This window comes from Monodelphis domestica, chromosome 8 (genome assembly GCF_027887165.1).
Source record: "Monodelphis domestica isolate mMonDom1 chromosome 8, mMonDom1.pri, whole genome shotgun sequence".
NCBI lineage: Eukaryota > Metazoa > Chordata > Mammalia > Didelphimorphia > Didelphidae > Monodelphis > Monodelphis domestica.
Window position 1 is genome coordinate 66085437 of NC_077234.1, and position 18159 is coordinate 66103595.

At 33.9% G+C, this 18159-nt stretch overlaps 1 protein-coding gene across 8 annotated transcripts in view; it reads right to left on the reverse strand.

Moving 5' to 3' along the window:
* ACSL3 (acyl-CoA synthetase long chain family member 3) overlaps positions 1–18159 on the reverse strand; it is a 128168-nt gene that overhangs the window by 67263 nt on the left and 42746 nt on the right. For 7 of the 8 annotated variants that reach the window (XM_007502204.3, XM_007502201.3, XM_007502202.3 and 4 more), the window contains one exon: positions 7284–7461. In XM_007502204.3, coding sequence (XP_007502266.1) covers positions 7284–7461 — 178 coding nt within the window. Of the gene's footprint in view, positions 1–7283; positions 7462–15121; positions 15275–18159 lie in introns of all 8 variants that reach the window. The other variant, XM_056807401.1, reaches the window with a different exon arrangement.

Consider the following 18159-nt stretch of genomic DNA (forward strand, 5'->3'; position numbering starts at 1 on the left):
GTGAAAGACTCAGCTATTCTGAGCAACAGAATAATCTAAGACAATTCCAGAGCACTTATGATGAAAAATGCTATACAGCTCAAGAGAAAGAATTGATGTGAGTGTAAATGCAAATCAAAGCATACTTTTAACTTTTCTTTTTTTTAACTTTCAAGAAAATTCCTGCCTATTCCTACAATGGAAGAAAGGTAGACATCATGGAAATTCTGGAGGTTGATAAAACCAGGGTGATGGAGACACAAATAAATTCCCAAATGTAAGGTAGAGGCAGGAATCAAGAAAAAGCCTATGACACATCCAAGATGAGAAGGCTGCAGAGTAGAAGCAAGAGTCTTCTCCTCACCACCAACCAATATAAAGTGCCTCAAAAGGACGAAAATCAAAATAAGATGAGCAAAGGGTCTCTATTGTAGCGCAGCCTTGAAGGTAGACAGGGTTTAGGCATTTCCATGCCATAAGGGGGTAAAATTACCCCTACCAAAGTGTGATGTGGATCACCCCTCCCCAATTCCACTTATAGCTTCAGAGTAAGAGAGAGTACAGGGAAATCTCTAGGTTCTGCAGGGGGCTGGCTAAGGATACCACAGACTTACCCCTGAGAGCAACAAGACTTGGGACCCCAGGAGGCTAAGGAATGTGGAGCTTGGGCTCAGAGATAGGGCAGAAAGGGACTGTCCAAAGCAGATGCAGTAGAGACTGAAAAACAGTTTCAGGGCAAAAGTAGCTCTGTAGCTCAATACACAGAGACCTGCCTAGCCTCCTCATTCAGATTTATAACTGGGAAAGGAAGAAGAAAAAACTAACGTAGCAATAGCCAAGAACTGCAATCTACAACCACCCAAAAAAAAAGAAAAAAAAGAAAAAGAAAAATAATTGTGACCCTGGATAATTTTTACAGAGAAAAACAACAGTCTACAGAGAAGGTAGCAGAGGGTGACACATAAGAAAACACATCCAAATTTAAAAAAAAAAAACGAAAACTGGTCACAAGCTCTTCAACAAATCAGAATGGAGGTAGAGAACCAAATAAGAAAAATAGAACAAACTTGGCAAGAAAAGTGGGAAATAGTTCAAAAAGAAAATAGTTTAAAAGACAGAATCTCCCACTTGGAAAAAGAGGCCCAGAAATCAAACGAAATGATAAACAAATTGGAGACCATAATTGACCTGCTGGAAGCCATGAAAAGCAGGATAGGCCAAAACAAAAAGGAAAATCAAAAGATTATAAATGAAAACCAGTCTTTAAAGACTAGAATTGGGCACCTAGAAGCTAATGATCTCACAAGACAGCAAGAACTAATAAAGCAAAGTCAAAAGGATGACAAATTAGAAGTCAACATGAAATATCTCACTGAGAAGATCACTGACTTGGAAAACAGGCCCAGGAGAGACAATTTGAGAATAATAGGCATACCTGAAAACCTAGAAATAAACCGAAACATTAACATCATACTACAAGAAATTATCCAAGAAAACTACCTTGATATTTTTAAACCAGAGAGCAAAATAGACATTGAAAGAGTTCATAGATCACCCTCTACATTAAATCCTCAAAAGACAATCAGGAATATGATTGCCAAATTCAAGAGCTTCCAAGCTAAGGAGAAAATATTGCAAGAAGCCAGAAAGAGACAATTCAGATATCAAAGAGCACCAAATCAGGATTACACAGGATCTGGCAGCTTCCATACTAAAGGACCTCAAAGCTTGAACTATGATATTCAGAAAGGTAAGAGAATTGGGCCTATAACAAGGATCACCTACCCATCAAAACTGACTATATCTTCCAGGGGAAAGTATGGGCATTTAACAAAATAGAAGATTTCCAAGTATTTGTAAAGAAGAGACTAAATGGAAAATTTTACTTTCAAATACAAAATTCAAGAGAAAAATGAAATGGCAAAAAGAGAGGGGAAAAATATTTTAAGGAATTCAGTATGGTTAAATTGTTTATATTCCTATATGGAAAAATAATATTTGTAACTCTCAAAAACCATATTCATTTATCATAGTAGTTAGAAGAATTATTCATAAGTAGTGGTTGGGGTACTAAATTGTTTAAGATGGTATATTAAAAAAGGGGGGCAGGAATAAAAGATGGAACCAAGGGAAACTTGAAGGAATAAGAAAATTAGAATAAATTATACCACATAAAGAGGTGCATGGGAGGAGGAGGGGAAGAATACTGTTACAAGAAGGAGAGGAAGAGAGTGCTAATAAGTAATACTTAAATCTTACTTTCCATGGAATCAACTCTGAGAGGGAAGAAAATCTAGATCCATTGGGGTATTGAATTCTATCTTACACTAAAGGGAAGTTGAGAGGAAAAAACAAAGGGGGGGAGTGAAGTGGGGAGTACCAAAAGGGAAGGAAAGAGAGAGGGGAAGGAATTTAATAGACCATAAAGAAAAATAAGAGGGGAATAAGAAGGGAGGGAGAGTGGAAGGGAAGTAATATAAGGGTGGGCATTAGGGAAATTGATTAAAAGCAAAACACTGGTGTAGAAGGAAATAGCAAAAGAAGAAAGGGCAAGACTAGGAGAGGAAGTCAAAATGGTCAGGAAATCACTAGTGGTAATCATAACTCTGAATGTGAATAGGATGAACTCACCCATAAAACACAAGAAAATAGCAGGGTGGATTAGAAAACAAAATCGTATCATATGTTGTCTACAAGAAACACACGAGGCAGCTAGACACTAGACACTACGCAAGAGGCTGTAGCAAAATCTATTGGGCATTAACTGAGAAAATGAAGCCAGGAGTATCAATCAGGATATCCAACAAAGCCACAGTAAAAATAGATCTGATTAAAAAAGATACGGAAGGTAATTACATCCTAATAAAAGGCAGTATAGACAATGAGGAAATATCAGTACGCAATATGTATGCACCAAATGGTATATAGCATCCAAATTTTTAAAGGAGAAACTATTGGAGCTTAAGAAGGAAATAAATAGTAAAACTTTACTAGTGGGAGATCTGAACTGTCCTCTATCAAATCTAGATAAACCAAACCAAAAAATAAATAAGAAAGAGGTAAGAGATGTGAATCAAATCTTAGAAAAATTAGAATTAATAGATATATGGAGAAAAATAAATAAGGACCAAAAGGAATACACCTTCTTTTCAGAAGTACATGGTACATTCACAAAGACTGACCATGTACTAGGACATAAAAACATGGCAAACAAATGCAAAACAGTGGAAATAATAAATACAACCTTTTCATATCATAATACAATTAAAATTATAATTAAAAGAATAATTATTATGGGTACATGGAGAGGCAAATCAAAAACCCACTGGAAATTAAATGATTCTCCAAAATTGGTTGGTTAAAGAACAAATCATAGAAACAATGATTTCATTGAAGAGAATGACAATGAGGAGATAGCATATCAAAATCTATGGGATGCAGCCAGAGCAATACTTAGGGGTACAAGAATGAGTGAATGACTGAACTCTATAAAGAGTGAAATCATAAGTAAGGTGAACATAGAATAGTATACCTGTCAGATCTGTAGAAAAGGAAGGGTTTAAGACCAAAAAGAGATAGAGAAGATTGCAAAAGGTAAAATAAAAGATTTTGATTACATTAAATTAAAAAGGTTTTGTACAAATAAAACCAACGCAATCAAAATTAGGAAGGAAGCAAAAAAATGGGGGAAAAAAATCTTTGTAACAAAAACATCTGACAAAGGTCTAATTTTTCAAATTTATAAGGAACTAAATCAATTGTAAAAAAAAAAATCAAGCCATTTCCCAATTGATAAATGGGTATGGGACACAAATGGGAAATTTTCAGATAAAAAAAAATCAAAACTATCAATAAGCACATGTAAAAGTGTTCTAAATCCCTCCTGATTAGAGAAATGGAAATTAAAACAACTCTGAAGTACCAAATTATGCCTAGCAGACTCAACAATATGACAGCAAAGAAAAGTGATAAATGTTGGAGGGGGTATGGCAAAATTGGAAAACTAATTCATTGCTGGTGGAGTTCTGAATTGGTCCAACCTCTCTGGAGGGCAATTTGGAATTATGCCCAAAGGGCTTTAAAAGAATGCCTACCCTTTGACCCAGCCATACCACTGCTGGGTTTGTACCCCAAAGAGCTAAGAAAAAGACTTGTACAAAAATATTTATAGCCTCGCTCTTTGTGGTGGCAAAAAATTGGAAAATGAAGGGATGCCCCTCGACTGGGGAATGGCTGAACAAATTGTGGTATCTGTTGGTGATAGAACACTACTGTGCTGAAAGGAATAATGAGCTGTTGGAATGCCATGCGAACTAGAATGAAACTCTAGAAACTCTAGAAACTGATGCAGTGTGAAAGGAGCAGAACCCGGGAGAACATTATACACAGAGACTGTTACACTGTGGCACAATCGAATATAATAGACTTCCCTACTAGCCTCAATGCAATGATCCAGGACAATCTAGAGGGATTTAGAAGAAAGAGTGCTATCCACATCCGGAGAAAGAACTGTGGGAGCAGAGACACAGAAGAAAAACAACTGCTTGATCACATGGTTCGATGGAGATATGATTGGGGTTACAGACTCTAAAGGATCACCTCAGTGCAAATGTTAATAATATAGAAATAAGTCTGGATCAATGAGACATGTAAAACCCAGTGGAATTGCTCATTGGCTACAGGAGGGGGCTAGGAGGGGAGAAAAAACAGGAATCATGTAGCCATGGAAAATATTCTAAATTAATTAAACTTAAAAAAAAAAGAAAGAAAAATCCTGAGAGTCAGAGACTAAACTCCTTTAAAAAAGGAAGAATAACTAGTAAAAATTTTGTCCTTACTCATTCATACACCTCCCTCCCACCCTTGATAACATAAGCTTCCTGAAGACAAGGAACTCTTTTGTCTTCAACTTTCCAATGCCTAGCAATATATGTCAGCTAAATGACATGGATATTATTCCTTCAAGCATAACAGAACATACTTTCAACCTATTTATGCTTGCCTGTATTGCATTTATCTTGTGCTGTCCTCTCATAAACTTGCCACAGACATCCTACACATCTTTTTTTGAACATTATATTTCTTTAATCATTTGTGTCATTCCTTGCTTATATCATGTTACTGCTTGCTAACAAACCCTATACACCTCTCCCTCATCCTATGATTTTCAAATTCAATTCTTCAGAGACTGGTACTTGATAATTTGGAGCCATACAACACAACTAGAAGAGTATTGGTGTTAAAAAGACAGATCTTTCTGTCAGATTAATCCAGATCATTCTCTTCCTGTTCAATACTGAATACAGTTCATTGTTCATTTGCAATATCTGTTAAAGACATACATATCATAGGATGAAGGAGAGGTGTATAAGTTTTGTTAGATAATAAGGAAAAAGACTTGTACAAAAATATTTATAGCCACGCTCTCTGTGGTGGCAAAAAATTGGAAAATGAGGGGGTGGGTCCATTAATTGGGGAATGGCTGAACAAATTGTAGTACCTGATGGTGATGGAATACTATTGTATTGAAAGGAATGATAAACTGGGGGGATTCCATGTGAACTGGAATGACCTCCTGAAATTGATGCAGAGTGAAAGGAGCAGAACCAGGAGAACCTTGTACAGCGACGGATACACTGTAGCAAATTGAATGTAATGGACTTCCCTACAAGCAGCAATGCAATGATCCAGAACAATTCAAAGGAATTTATGAGAAAGAACTCTAAACACATCCAGAGAAAGAACTGTAGGAGTAGAAACACAGAAGAAAAACATATGATGGATCATGTGGTTCAATGGGGATATGATTGGGGAATTTTTAAATGATCACTCTACTGTAAATATTAATAACATGAAAATAAGTTTTGAATAATGATACATGTATAACCCAGTGGAATTGCTCATCCTCTCAGGGAGGGAGGACAGAAAAACATGAATCATGTAACCATGGAAAACTACTCTAAACTAATTAATTAAAAAAATACACAGAGAGAGAGAGAAAGAGAGAGAGAGAGAGAGAGAGAGAGAGAGTGTTTCACCTATGGAATATGAGTTTCTTAAGACACTGTGCCTCATACAGAGTAGGCACTTAACAGAAAAACTTGCTTATTGATGGGTTGATGTCTGCTTTAGAGTCCTCAGGTCAGGCCTTCTGTTACTCAGGTACCTAGAGGCTGAGGACCTGAGTTTGATGACAGACTCTTTTGAAGCAAACTCTTTTTGAAGATATTCATTATAGTATTTAAATGTCTAAATGTTTCACTAATCACTTTAGCTATGAGGGCTTAAGGCATCTCTCAAATTCCAATCCTCTTTTTTATCTTTCACTTATCATATGCATTCATCTTTTCTTTACTCAGATTTTCCTTTCCACCAATGCACATACACTTTTCCCTACATCTCCAATACTATCAGTTTTCTACACAGAACCATTACCATAGAACAACCTAAAGTACACAGGACATAAAAGTTGCATTTACCCCCTCTAAAATCAGCTTTGCATAAAACCTAAATTCAGCTTCTAATCATTTCTCAGTGTATATTTGGTCTTGGAGTCAGCAAGGTCTAAGGTCAAACTCAAGTTAAGAACTACTAGCTCTGTGATCCTAAGCAATTCATTAACCTCTAAACCTCAATTTACTCATTTATAAAATGATATTGCAAATAGTACATGCCTCCCAGTATGACTGTAAAGGTAAAATGAAGTATCTGAAAAACCCCTTAAAAATCTTCAAGTGCTATATAAATGCTAACTATTAACAAAGGTCATCAATTTCAGATTGGAATTCCAATGCCTTGTAACATCAAATTTATGATCTTCAAAGAACTTGCAAATCAATCGGGTAGATAACATTCCCCTTTATCAACTATAATTCAGGCCACCTGCTTCCTAGCCTGTTTTTATTTAACCTAAGCCCTTTCCAGAATGCCTGGAGTCATGGATTCAGACCACTTTCTTCTAAAGGCCCACTGACTGTAAGAGACTTCCCAATAAGCCCTACCACAGCACCAATCTAAGCCACCCTCTTTCTATCCTTCATTCTGCCCCAGGGCATTCCCAGGGAACCCTATATAAGGTCCAGATATAGACCTCCCAGACTCTTATTTTCAGTGCTTCACAAATTACCAGCTGCTTTCCTATTCCTGCCTAATCTGGGGTGGCTTCCACTGAGTAGAAAATTACACCAATACTTAAAAGTACTTTGTTATTTTTAGATTTAAAAAAAGTAACTAAGTCAATAACTTACCACCAATCCCGTGCCAAGAAAAATATTAAGAAATTTAAAACAAAAAAATTTACGTACGTTGAAAATTATACATAAAACAAGCTTGTGCGGCAATCATCCATTCTGCTCTGGTTTCACAGAAGATAGCAATATTAGTCTTTGGCTTCTGCCCCAATACCTGTAGGCCATTTCCAAAGTTATAGGCTCGAACAAAAACTTCTTCGTATGACAGCCAATTGTAATCTCCAAGAATAACCTGTAGCGAGAAAAAAAAATACACGATAATGTAAATAATAAATATTTTTGAAATAATTATGCAAAAATTTTCAGACTGACCAGTAGGGTTTACTTCTAATTCATTCAATTAAGACACTAGTAGTTACTAATTATGAGAAGCTACCTTTTGGTGATCAATTTCACCCTCATCTTCCCTTAAATTCCTATTCTCAACTATTTTTTCAGTTGGATTTCTGGATTTCATTTTTGTTTTTCAAATGATGGTCTCAGATACCAAAGGAACTAAAATTTTATTTTTCTTCTCATATGCTCAAATTATTGTCTACATTCAGTATAAAATTTTATGGTTTTTAAGCAGAATTTCATCCTTCTCAAATTCTGAGAAATATTTAAGGCTTTTCATGACCAGGTGAACTGTTTTGTCTTGGCTTTAGTTAAGCAGGAAAAACAAACCTCTGCCTGTTTGGACTAGGAACCAGCTCTGCAATCTAACTCAAAAGCAAAGTTTCTCAAAATATGAATGAGTAATATTTAAAAAGAAAGACAGGTACAAATTTTAGCTGCCATTCTTATTTAAATAGATAGGCCAAACTTTCATCTTCCTATGCATGACAATTTAATGCTTTACAGAGTGGAGCCCCACTAAAGGAGCTCTATGGAAATGAAAGAAAAAAAGATCAGAATTCAGTCAAAAATGTGCATACAACAGATCATAGTTATTAAGAATATTATAGTCAACATATGAATGAGAGATTTTCAAAAACTTTGCCATACATAAAATGGTAATATAATTGATACTAATTATAGATTCCAAGATAGAAAGTAAGGGCTTTTTATGAGTAAATAATTATTATTTATACTTTTGACATTTTAAATGAATTAATCATCTTATTTCAAAATACCTATATAGTAGAATGAAAGAAACAACACTATAAGAAACATAAAGGAACTAGATTTAGGGAATTAAACATAGAGAATTCATCACATAAGTAATACCAAACACATCAATAGAAAGTTGGTTAAAGAAATACAATGGTGTTAAGAGTTGGAAAGGACTTCAGAATTCATCCAGTTTAAACCCCTCATTTATTTTTTTTAATTTCCTTTTTGTTGTAATATAGCTAGCCATGTAATAAACTTCAGGTTATGTCACATGGTTTAATTCACATTTTTCTCATTACTGATTTTGAGCATTTTTTCAGATGGCTTGCATTTTGTCATGCCTATTAAAGAGATTTTCAAAAACTTTGCCATACATAAAATGGTAATATAATTGATATTCTATCTAAACTCATACAGCAATGCCACCATGTGGCACCAAGAAAGAACTCAATGAAATCCTTATTTCAAAGAAATCAAAGTTTGTTGAAAAATTATATAAGATAACAAACGCCAACCCATAGATTTAGATTATTTCCAAAATTCTTTAGTTCTTAAGTTTCCAGCAAGAACACTTATTCTCACACAACATTGAGTTAGGTATTGCTGAGGACAAAAATGCTACAAATAACAGAGATTTGAATTCTAGTTCCAATTTTGACTATGTTTTAAAACTAAACTCATACCTGAACCTGGATAAGTCAAGACTTCTCCCTCTCTGCACAAAACCCCATGGACAAAACAGGAAAATGAATTTATAGAACTTGTAGAAAGAAGACTGAGAACATTTAACAGGAATTACTTCATTTTCCACTACTCAGCTTTACCATTCATTTTCTTCCATATTTCAGAGAATAAGGTTTATTCCTTCTAAAGTTAATTCTTCCATATGAATCCATTATTAATTTTCCTCCATTTCTCCTAAGTCATGAAGTAGCAATCATGCACCCTCTTTCCTATGAAGCTTCAATCACTCTTTCCTTCCTACATTAGCTTTTTTTATGTGAGCAAAGCATAGGTTTATATGCAAGGGAGAGAATTTTTGAATTGCAAATTAAAGCAACTCTGACATTCCAACCCACACCCATCATATTGGCAAAGATGACCAAAAAAAAAATGAATGCTAAGAGGCTATGAGAAAATAAATACATTAATACAAAGAATGGGTTGTAAACTACATGGAAGAAACTGTAACATACAAAATTATGAAATCAGAAATCAGTTTTAGGATAAAAATAGGCATATAGAAGGCCAAGAAATTCTTCTCAGGATCTGTTGTGAAGTGGAGGCAGAGACAGAAGGAACTCACTTAAACTCTTGCCAAATTCCCCCCTAAACAACTTTAAAATCTCAAATCAAATTCTGGTGCAGCAAAACCAACAAAAAGTAATGATCAAATAATTTCCCAGCCCAAAACAACTTAGGGCATTAGCAGAAAATGTCTGTCTCAAAGGGATGGTGGTAAAGCCTTTAGTGAAGCAGAGGTTACAACCTGGCAAACCAGCAGCAGGCCTTGGGATAAGTACTTCATCAGCAGTAATAGCCAGGGGGTCTCAGCATACTGATGGTAAGGGAGTCAGATAACTGGTCAGATGGAGATATTCGGGACCCTTTGCTGGCACCAGAGGCAAGACCCTATTGCACTGACAAAGGACAAAGAACTCAAAATAGCTACATGCAAAGCCACAAAGGCAAATTGTGAAATGGAAACAAGCCCTTTCCCCACCTCTCTCTCCCAAATTCCTGGAAGAAATAAAAAAGAAGAGATTTTTAAAATCAAGTAAGTAGAGGAAAACCTGGGAAAAATAAATGAGAGATATAAAAAGATTATTAAAAAAGAGTCAAAAAGCCTAGTAAAAGAAGTACAAAATTCTTTAGAAAATAACCTTTAAGTAACTTAAATAATATTTTTAAGTAACTTTATTTTAAATAACTTGGAAAAATCTTAAAAAACAGAATAGGTCAATTGGTGAAAAAAAATAAAAGGCAAAAAAACTCTGAAAGGGTATAAAAAGTTCAGAATAAAATAATTCTTAAAAGTAAGAATTGGTCAAGTGTACACTAATGTTTCCATGAAACTTTCACGACAATAAAACAAAGTCCAAAGAATTAAAAAATAGAAGAAAATGTGAAATACCCCCTGGGAGGAAAACTGACCTTGAAAATAAATCAAGGAATGATAATTTCAGAATTACTGAACAATCTGAAAGCCATAATCAGAAAAAAAGGGGGGGACTTAGACATTATATTTCAGGGAATTATCAAAGAAAACTGGCCTTGTAGTCTAGAGCTATGGGGTAAAATAAAAATTCAAAGAATCCACCAATCCCCTCCTGAAAGAGGTCACAAAAGGAAAATTCTCAGGAATATTATAGTCAAATTCCAGAGCTCCCATGTCAAGTAAAAAATATTGCAGGAACCTGAATTCAAATATTATAGTCAGCCAGAATAACACAAAATTTAGCATCTTTTTTGCTGAAAGATCAGAAACCTTGAAATGATATTCCAGGAAGCAAAAAAAAGCTATGATTATAACCAAGAACAACCTACCCAGCCAAGTTTCATATAACCCTTTAGGGGAAAAATTAATATTTAATGAAATAGAGTACTTCCAAGTATACCTGATGAAGACCAGAATGGAATAGAAAATTTGATTTTCAAATACAAAATTCAAGAGAAGCATAAAAAGGTAAAACATGACAGAGAAATCATAACAGATTCATAAGGTTAAACTGTTTATATTCCTGTATGGAAAGGTGATATTTGTAACTCCTAAGAACTTTATCATTACTAAGGCCATTCAGTTAAAGAGTTAACACAGATACTATGATGAAGGGTTGAGAAAGAAGGATTCGATGGGAGAAAGGAACAGGAGGGATAGAATGGGGGAGATCATCTCACATAAAAGAAGCACACAAAGAATAGTTTTTACAGTGGAGGGGAAAATGAGGAAGTAAAGGACAATATTTAAATCTCATTCTCATAGGAACTAGCTAGATCAAAGAACATACATACTTAGCTGGGTATAGAAACCTATCTTATCTTATAGGAAAGTGGGAGAGGAGGGGGAAACAGAAAAGGAGATAGAGGAGAAGGGGAAAGGAGGAGGGAGGGTGGATTAGAGGTAGTGGTCAGAAGCAAAACAGCCTTTTGAGGAGAATAGGTTAAAAGAGAGATAGAAAAGTATAAACAGGAGGGAACTACAGGATGGGGGATGGGGGGATATCAATCCTGAGTAATGATAACTATGATTGTGAATGGGATGACCTCACCCATAAAATGGAAGCAGAGAGTGGAATGAATTAAAAACCAGAATGTGACAAGATATTGTTTACAAGAAATACACTTGAACAGATAAACCCATAGAAAATAAAAATAAGAGACTAGAGCAGACTCTATTATGATTCAGCTGAAATTTGAAAATATAAGAGTAGCAGCAATTATCACTGATCTCAGCCAAAGCAAAAAGCAAAATTAGGTCTAATGAAGAGATAAGCAGAGAAGCTACATGGTGATAAAAGGCACCATAGACAATGAAGTACAGTAATATCATTACTAAATATAAATGCACCAAATGATATAGCATTCAAATTCTTTAAAGAAAAGTTAAATGAGTTACAGGAAGAAATAAGACAGTAAAACAATATTACTGAGTGACCTCAACTTTCCCATCTGAATAAGATAAATCTAGTAAAAAATAAATAAGGAGTTACATAAATAAGATTTTAGAAAATTTAGATATGATAGACCTCTGAAGAAAACTAATGGGAACAGAAAGGAGTACATGACCCCTTCACAAAAACTAACCAAAGATTACGGCAAAAAAAACTTAGAAAATGTATAGACCAATTTCCCTAATGAATATTGATGCAAAAATTTTAGCAAAGAGATTACAGCAATATATGACTATAATCATATGCTACAGACTGGTGGATTTGTACAAGGAATGCAGAGCTGGCTCAATATTAGGAAAAAAACTACAAAAATTATATGATTTTCTCAACAGATGCAGAAAAGGTTCTTAACAAGATACAACACTCATGCCTAAAAACAATGGAAAGTAAAGGAATAAATGGAAGTTTCCTTGAAAACATAAGTAATATCTATCCAAAACCATCAGCAAGCTTTATCTGTAATGGAGGTGTTAAAGGCCTTCCCAATAAGCAAGGCTGTCCATTATCATCACTGTTATTCAATATTTTACTGAAATGCAATAAGAGGTAATTTATGTGGGTTTTATATCCTTCAGTTTTGCTGAAGTTGGTAATTTCAGCTAGTTTTTCAGTTGATTCTCTAGAATTCTCTAAGCATATCATCATAGTGTTTTCAAAGAGTGATACTTTTGCTTCCTCTTTACCTATTGTAATTCTTTCAACTTATTTTTCTTTTTATTGCTACAGCTAGCATTTCTAGAACATTATTCTATTAAATTTTCTTAGTGCCATGCCCATCAAACTATCAAAAAATTATTTTATAGAGCTAGAAAAATAGCAAAATTCATCTGGAAGATCAAAAAGTCAAGAATATCAAGGGAATCATTAAAAGATGTGTAAAGGAAGGTGGCCCAACAGTACCAGATCTCAAATTGTATTACAAAGAAGTAATTATCAAAACAATCTGATACTGGGAAGAAACAGTGATGGATCCCTGGAATAGAGTAAGTATAAAATAAATAGTGGTAAATGGCCATAGTAATCTAATATTTGATAAACTCAAGGACTGAAGTTTTGGGGGCAAGAACTCATCATTTTACAAAAAGTCCTGGGAAAACTGAAAAGCAATTCGGTAGAAACTAGGTATAGACCAATATCTCACACTACATTCCAAGATAAAGTCAAAATGATTTAGACAAATCACATGATTTAGAAACAAAGTGTAACAACACTAAGAGCAAATTAGGGTAGCATGGAATATTTTACCTAGCAGATATATGGATAAAGGAAGAATTTATGACCAAACAAGAAATGGAGAGCATTACAGGATGTAAAATGGTTCATTTTTATTATTAATTTTAAAAAGGGTTTAAATCAAGGAAAGCAGGAAACTAGGGGGAAATTTTTAAAGAAAGTTTCTCTGAAAAAAGATCATGTTTCTCAATTATACAGGGTACTGAAGCAAATTTAATAGAATAAAAGGCATTTCTCTACTGATAATGATCCAAGAATATGAGCAGGCAATTACCAGAAGAAAAAAAAAATCAAAGCTCTCTATAATCATGAAAAAATGCTCTAAATCACTACTGATTAGAAAAAGGCAAATTAAAATAATTCTGAGGTAGCACCTACCATCTAGAAGACTAATAATGACAAAAAAGGAAAATGATAAATGTTGGATGGAATAAGGAAAAATTGGGATACTGATGCACTGCTGGTAGAGTTGCAAGCTGATCCAATCATTCTCAAGATCCATTTGGAACACCACTAAAAAGACTATAAAACTGTCATACCCTTTGACCTAGCAATACCACTACTAGGTTAGTATCCCAAAAAGAGCAAAGAAAAAAGGAAAAGGATCTATATGTACAAATATATTTATAGTAGTCTTTTTGTGGTGTCAAAGAGTTGGAAATTAAAGGTATGTCCAACAATTAGAGAATAGCTGAACAAGTTGTCGTAGATGACTGTGATGAAATACTATTGTTCTATAAGAAATTACAAACAGGATGATTTCAGAAACCTGGAAAGACTTACATGAACTGATACAAAGTGAAATAAGCAGAACCAGACCACTGTACACAGTAACACTATGACTGTCCTATGATCAACTGGGAACAACTCCACTTTTCTTAAGAATACAATACAATATAATCCAAGATAATTCTGAATAACTGTTGATGGAAAATGCTACCCACCTCAGAGAAAAAACTGAAGGAGTCTGAATACAGATCAAAGAATTCCTTTTTTAACTTTATTTTTTGGAGGTTTGTCTGTTTTCTTTTGCACTATAACTAAAATGAAAATGTTTTGCATGACTCTATATGTGTAATCTATAGCAAGTTGCTTACCTTCTCAAGGAGGGGAAAGGAAGTAGAGAATTTGGAACTCAGAATTTTAAAAAAATGAATGTTAAAAATTGTTGTTACATGTAATTGTGAAAAATATTTAATTTTTAACATTGCTGTTATCTGTATCCAATTTAGATGTTTATTCCAAGAAACAATATATTTTTAAGATCATCACTGATATTTAGAAAGATAAATTACAATCCAAAGAAAAATCTATAAACAATTCAAAAATAGCAACAAAATGCCTTCTTAGAACTCCTCTCCATAGCTTAGCAAGATTAAGCAGATAACTTACCTAATTTACAGAAAAAAACCAAGGCATGTTTATTAAAATTGAATAATTTGTTGCTAAAATTTGGTTTTCAACATGGGCCTTGAAAAAATAAATACAAGGAAAACCTAAATATAAATATTTATCAAGTGACAAAACAAGGTGATATAGTACCTTAACCATTACAATTCATATTAAGAGGCAATTCTGAGATTTTGTGATAAAATTAGGCTCCAAAAGATAATTCACAAATGGGAACTGAAATTACCAGAGATCACATATCAGAATTTTAAAAAGACATACTAGGTTGGTTCCATAATAATAGAAATGCTGATTAAGAGAACAGATATTTGCTTTAAAAAAATTACTGTATCAAGAGACATCTTGGCTTTGAATAGTGGAGACCTGAATTCAAGTCATAGAGTATACTGCATTTAAAATATATTAGTTTATTTAATAGCATGGAAAGGATACTCAAAAAGGATATAGCACTGGTTCAGGAAGATACAGTCCCTGTTTCCATACCAAAATGCATATAGTTGTAAGAGTTTGTTGGATCAGAAGAGTGTGCCAATTCACATTACGGTGGAACATCCCATCAAGTTAAGAGTTATGTCAAGTTTGAGGGGCATCAAGTCTGAGGGGTACCAATTCCTTCTGGGCTAGGCTTTTTATGCCCTAGAAAAACAGGAAGCCTCATCAAAAAGTCTCAAACTCTATTACCCTGAAATAAATGATATCCAGATAGATGTCTTCCCTGACTTTTAGGAAAGCCTACCTGGTAGAGATCCCAGTAGAATTTGTTACAACCACAGGGAGATTTTACATCCTATCAAAATATTCTTTTAACACTTTCAGCAGGAAAAAAAATCAAAAGTCAACTTTACTTAGAGTAGTCAAATTAATAATTATCTTCTGAAAAAAAAGCATAGTTTAGCACTAACCACACCACCTAAATAACTATCCAGTTCTTTTCATAATTAAGCCCAATTATGAGAAATATCCTTTTCAACTCTATAATTTACCCAATAGATAGTAATTAAGTTACTCTGGCATAATCTGCTGCTTCTTTTTTTTTTTTTTCAAAAAAAGCAAGAAAATATATTTGGACTATTTAAAATAAGTCTTGGATGGCAATTCCCAAATCATCTCTCTTATGTTAATTGGTAAATGGAATAAAAGAATCTGAAACCTGAAAAGTATTTTTGCATAGTGTCCTTGAAAAAACCTAATAGAAATAAAGTACTTTTGCTTTCCTAAAATTAAAAATCCAAGAATAAGGGTAAATATCACTTTCTTCTCACTGATCAAAATTTCAAATAAGTCTATTATCAAATATCCAAATTATAAATAAGCACAGTCCAGCCATTTTCCATTCTAGGTTCTTAGAACTGTACAATTTATCATTTTTGACATAATATTCAGGATAAACTATTAAAAGTAAATAAAAATCTTCTTTGGCTCCAAAATGCTGACATTTCTTTGAAATTGACCAAAAAAAGGGCACAACTATAACAAGTCTAGAATTTCTAGTTTTTACAAATTTTATTTTGTGCCAATTGTTGCTATATGAATTAAAGGAATGTGTCTATCACAGATACCTTATTGTTTTTCCCTTTGAAACCACTGGGGGACAGACTAACAGAAAACATAGAAAAAGTAGTTCTTGGAAGTACATTTAGGTGGAAAGAGTGACTAAAGCTATTTTAATTAAAATATAAAAAGGCTTTCCTAAATTTTAGTCTACTGACTTCACTAAGCACAATAAAATAAAATAAAAATAAAAGCAGCACAATGTGACCAAAGAACCAGCCTCAGAGTTAGAAGACCTGAGTTGCAGTTCTGCCCACAACACATGTGCACACTATGACCCTAAGGCAAGTAACTTAATATTATCTTGCTGTCCCAGGCAACTCTCCAAGACTACAGATTATAAAAAAATGACTGACAAATTTATAAAGGTAGTTTTCTCATTTTGGAGTTTCCTATAGTAATCCTATCCCTATAAGCTGAAATTAACAAAGAAGGCATTGAATATGTCCATCCCATATTCTCTATTATTTATATCTTTATCTAGATATAGATACACATACATATACATATATTCAAGAACAGTCTCAAGAACATTATACTATAATAATATGGTCCAAATCTGTTCCTTAAAAAGTCTTCAGAGAAATCCAAGAATAGGAAAAAAATATGTATTATCACAAGTGCATATGAAACAACCTACCAACTTTCCACTCATACCAACTCCCACTTCTAGCTTCCTTATTTCTGGATTTATTTATATCTACCATTCATCTAATCAGACAAGTAGGTGGCTCAGTGGATAAAAGTGCCAGGCCTAAATTTAAATCCAGCCTCAGACACTTACTGGCCTCTGTTTGCCTAGCTGTTTGCCTCAGTTTCCCTATCTATAAAATAAGCTGGAGAAGGAAATGATAAACAATCCAATATCTTTGCAGAGAAAACCTCAAATGAGGTCACAAAGATTCAGACATAACTAAAATGAGTGAATAACAAAATCACCTAATTATCACATTAAAAATTTCAGTAATCTTTTCTTCACTCCCGCATCTAAAACATTAACAAGTCCTATTTATTGTACCTCTACAACATCTCAAATGATCCCCTTCCTCTTTCCTCAGACACAATCCAAGAACATAAACTCTCCACCCTCATCCTGTCTCAACTCTTCTCCCAAAATCTCTCCACCCTCTAGTCTACCCTCATAAATCATTAATCTTCCTTACGCAGACACAATGTCATTCTACTAAAAATTCTTAAGAGCGAATTCCCTAATAAAGTTTGACTTTTATTAGCACACCATATAGATAAATTTCCAGAAGCTGGTGCCTTCCTACCCTTTCTGAATTTCTCTCATCTTTTCTCCTCCACACAGACTACAATCCTGGAAAGGCAAAATAATACTTATGATTCCATTCATCTTCCCACCTTTTGAAAGAATACCCATCTTTAGAATGAGTTCAAATATCATCTCCTTCAATGATCCAAACAATCAGAAATTCTCTATCCCTCTAGTAACATTTGTTTTTCTCTTGGACTATTATATTCTATAACATGGTATAGAATTTATATATTTTCTGATTCCCAGTGTATTTACAAATTAATTTTTTAAGCTTAGGAGTACAATTGGTGAGCATGTAATATGATAATAAACTGGCCCACAAAGGTCAAGCATACAGAATCTTATCATTGTTGAAAAAGGTTGTTTACCATTTCTTCCAATACAGGGGTCCCAAGATCATACACTAACTTTCACCAGATGTGAAAATTATTCATCTAGCTCAGTAACATTTCATACCATTTCTATACTTATCTTACATAAGGACATGAGAAACTGTACCAGAGGTCTTGGTATTTGCTAACAGGTGTTTTTGCTAATAAGCAACCATGTAAGTATCCAGTATTAAAGAAAATCACTAATAGAAAGTCCTATAAAATCTGCAATAGACTTCAAATTTGCTGTGGTGATTTCCTCCATACTAACAAATGAGAGAGCATGGTTTTATAATACCATTTTACTTGTACAAGGTAGA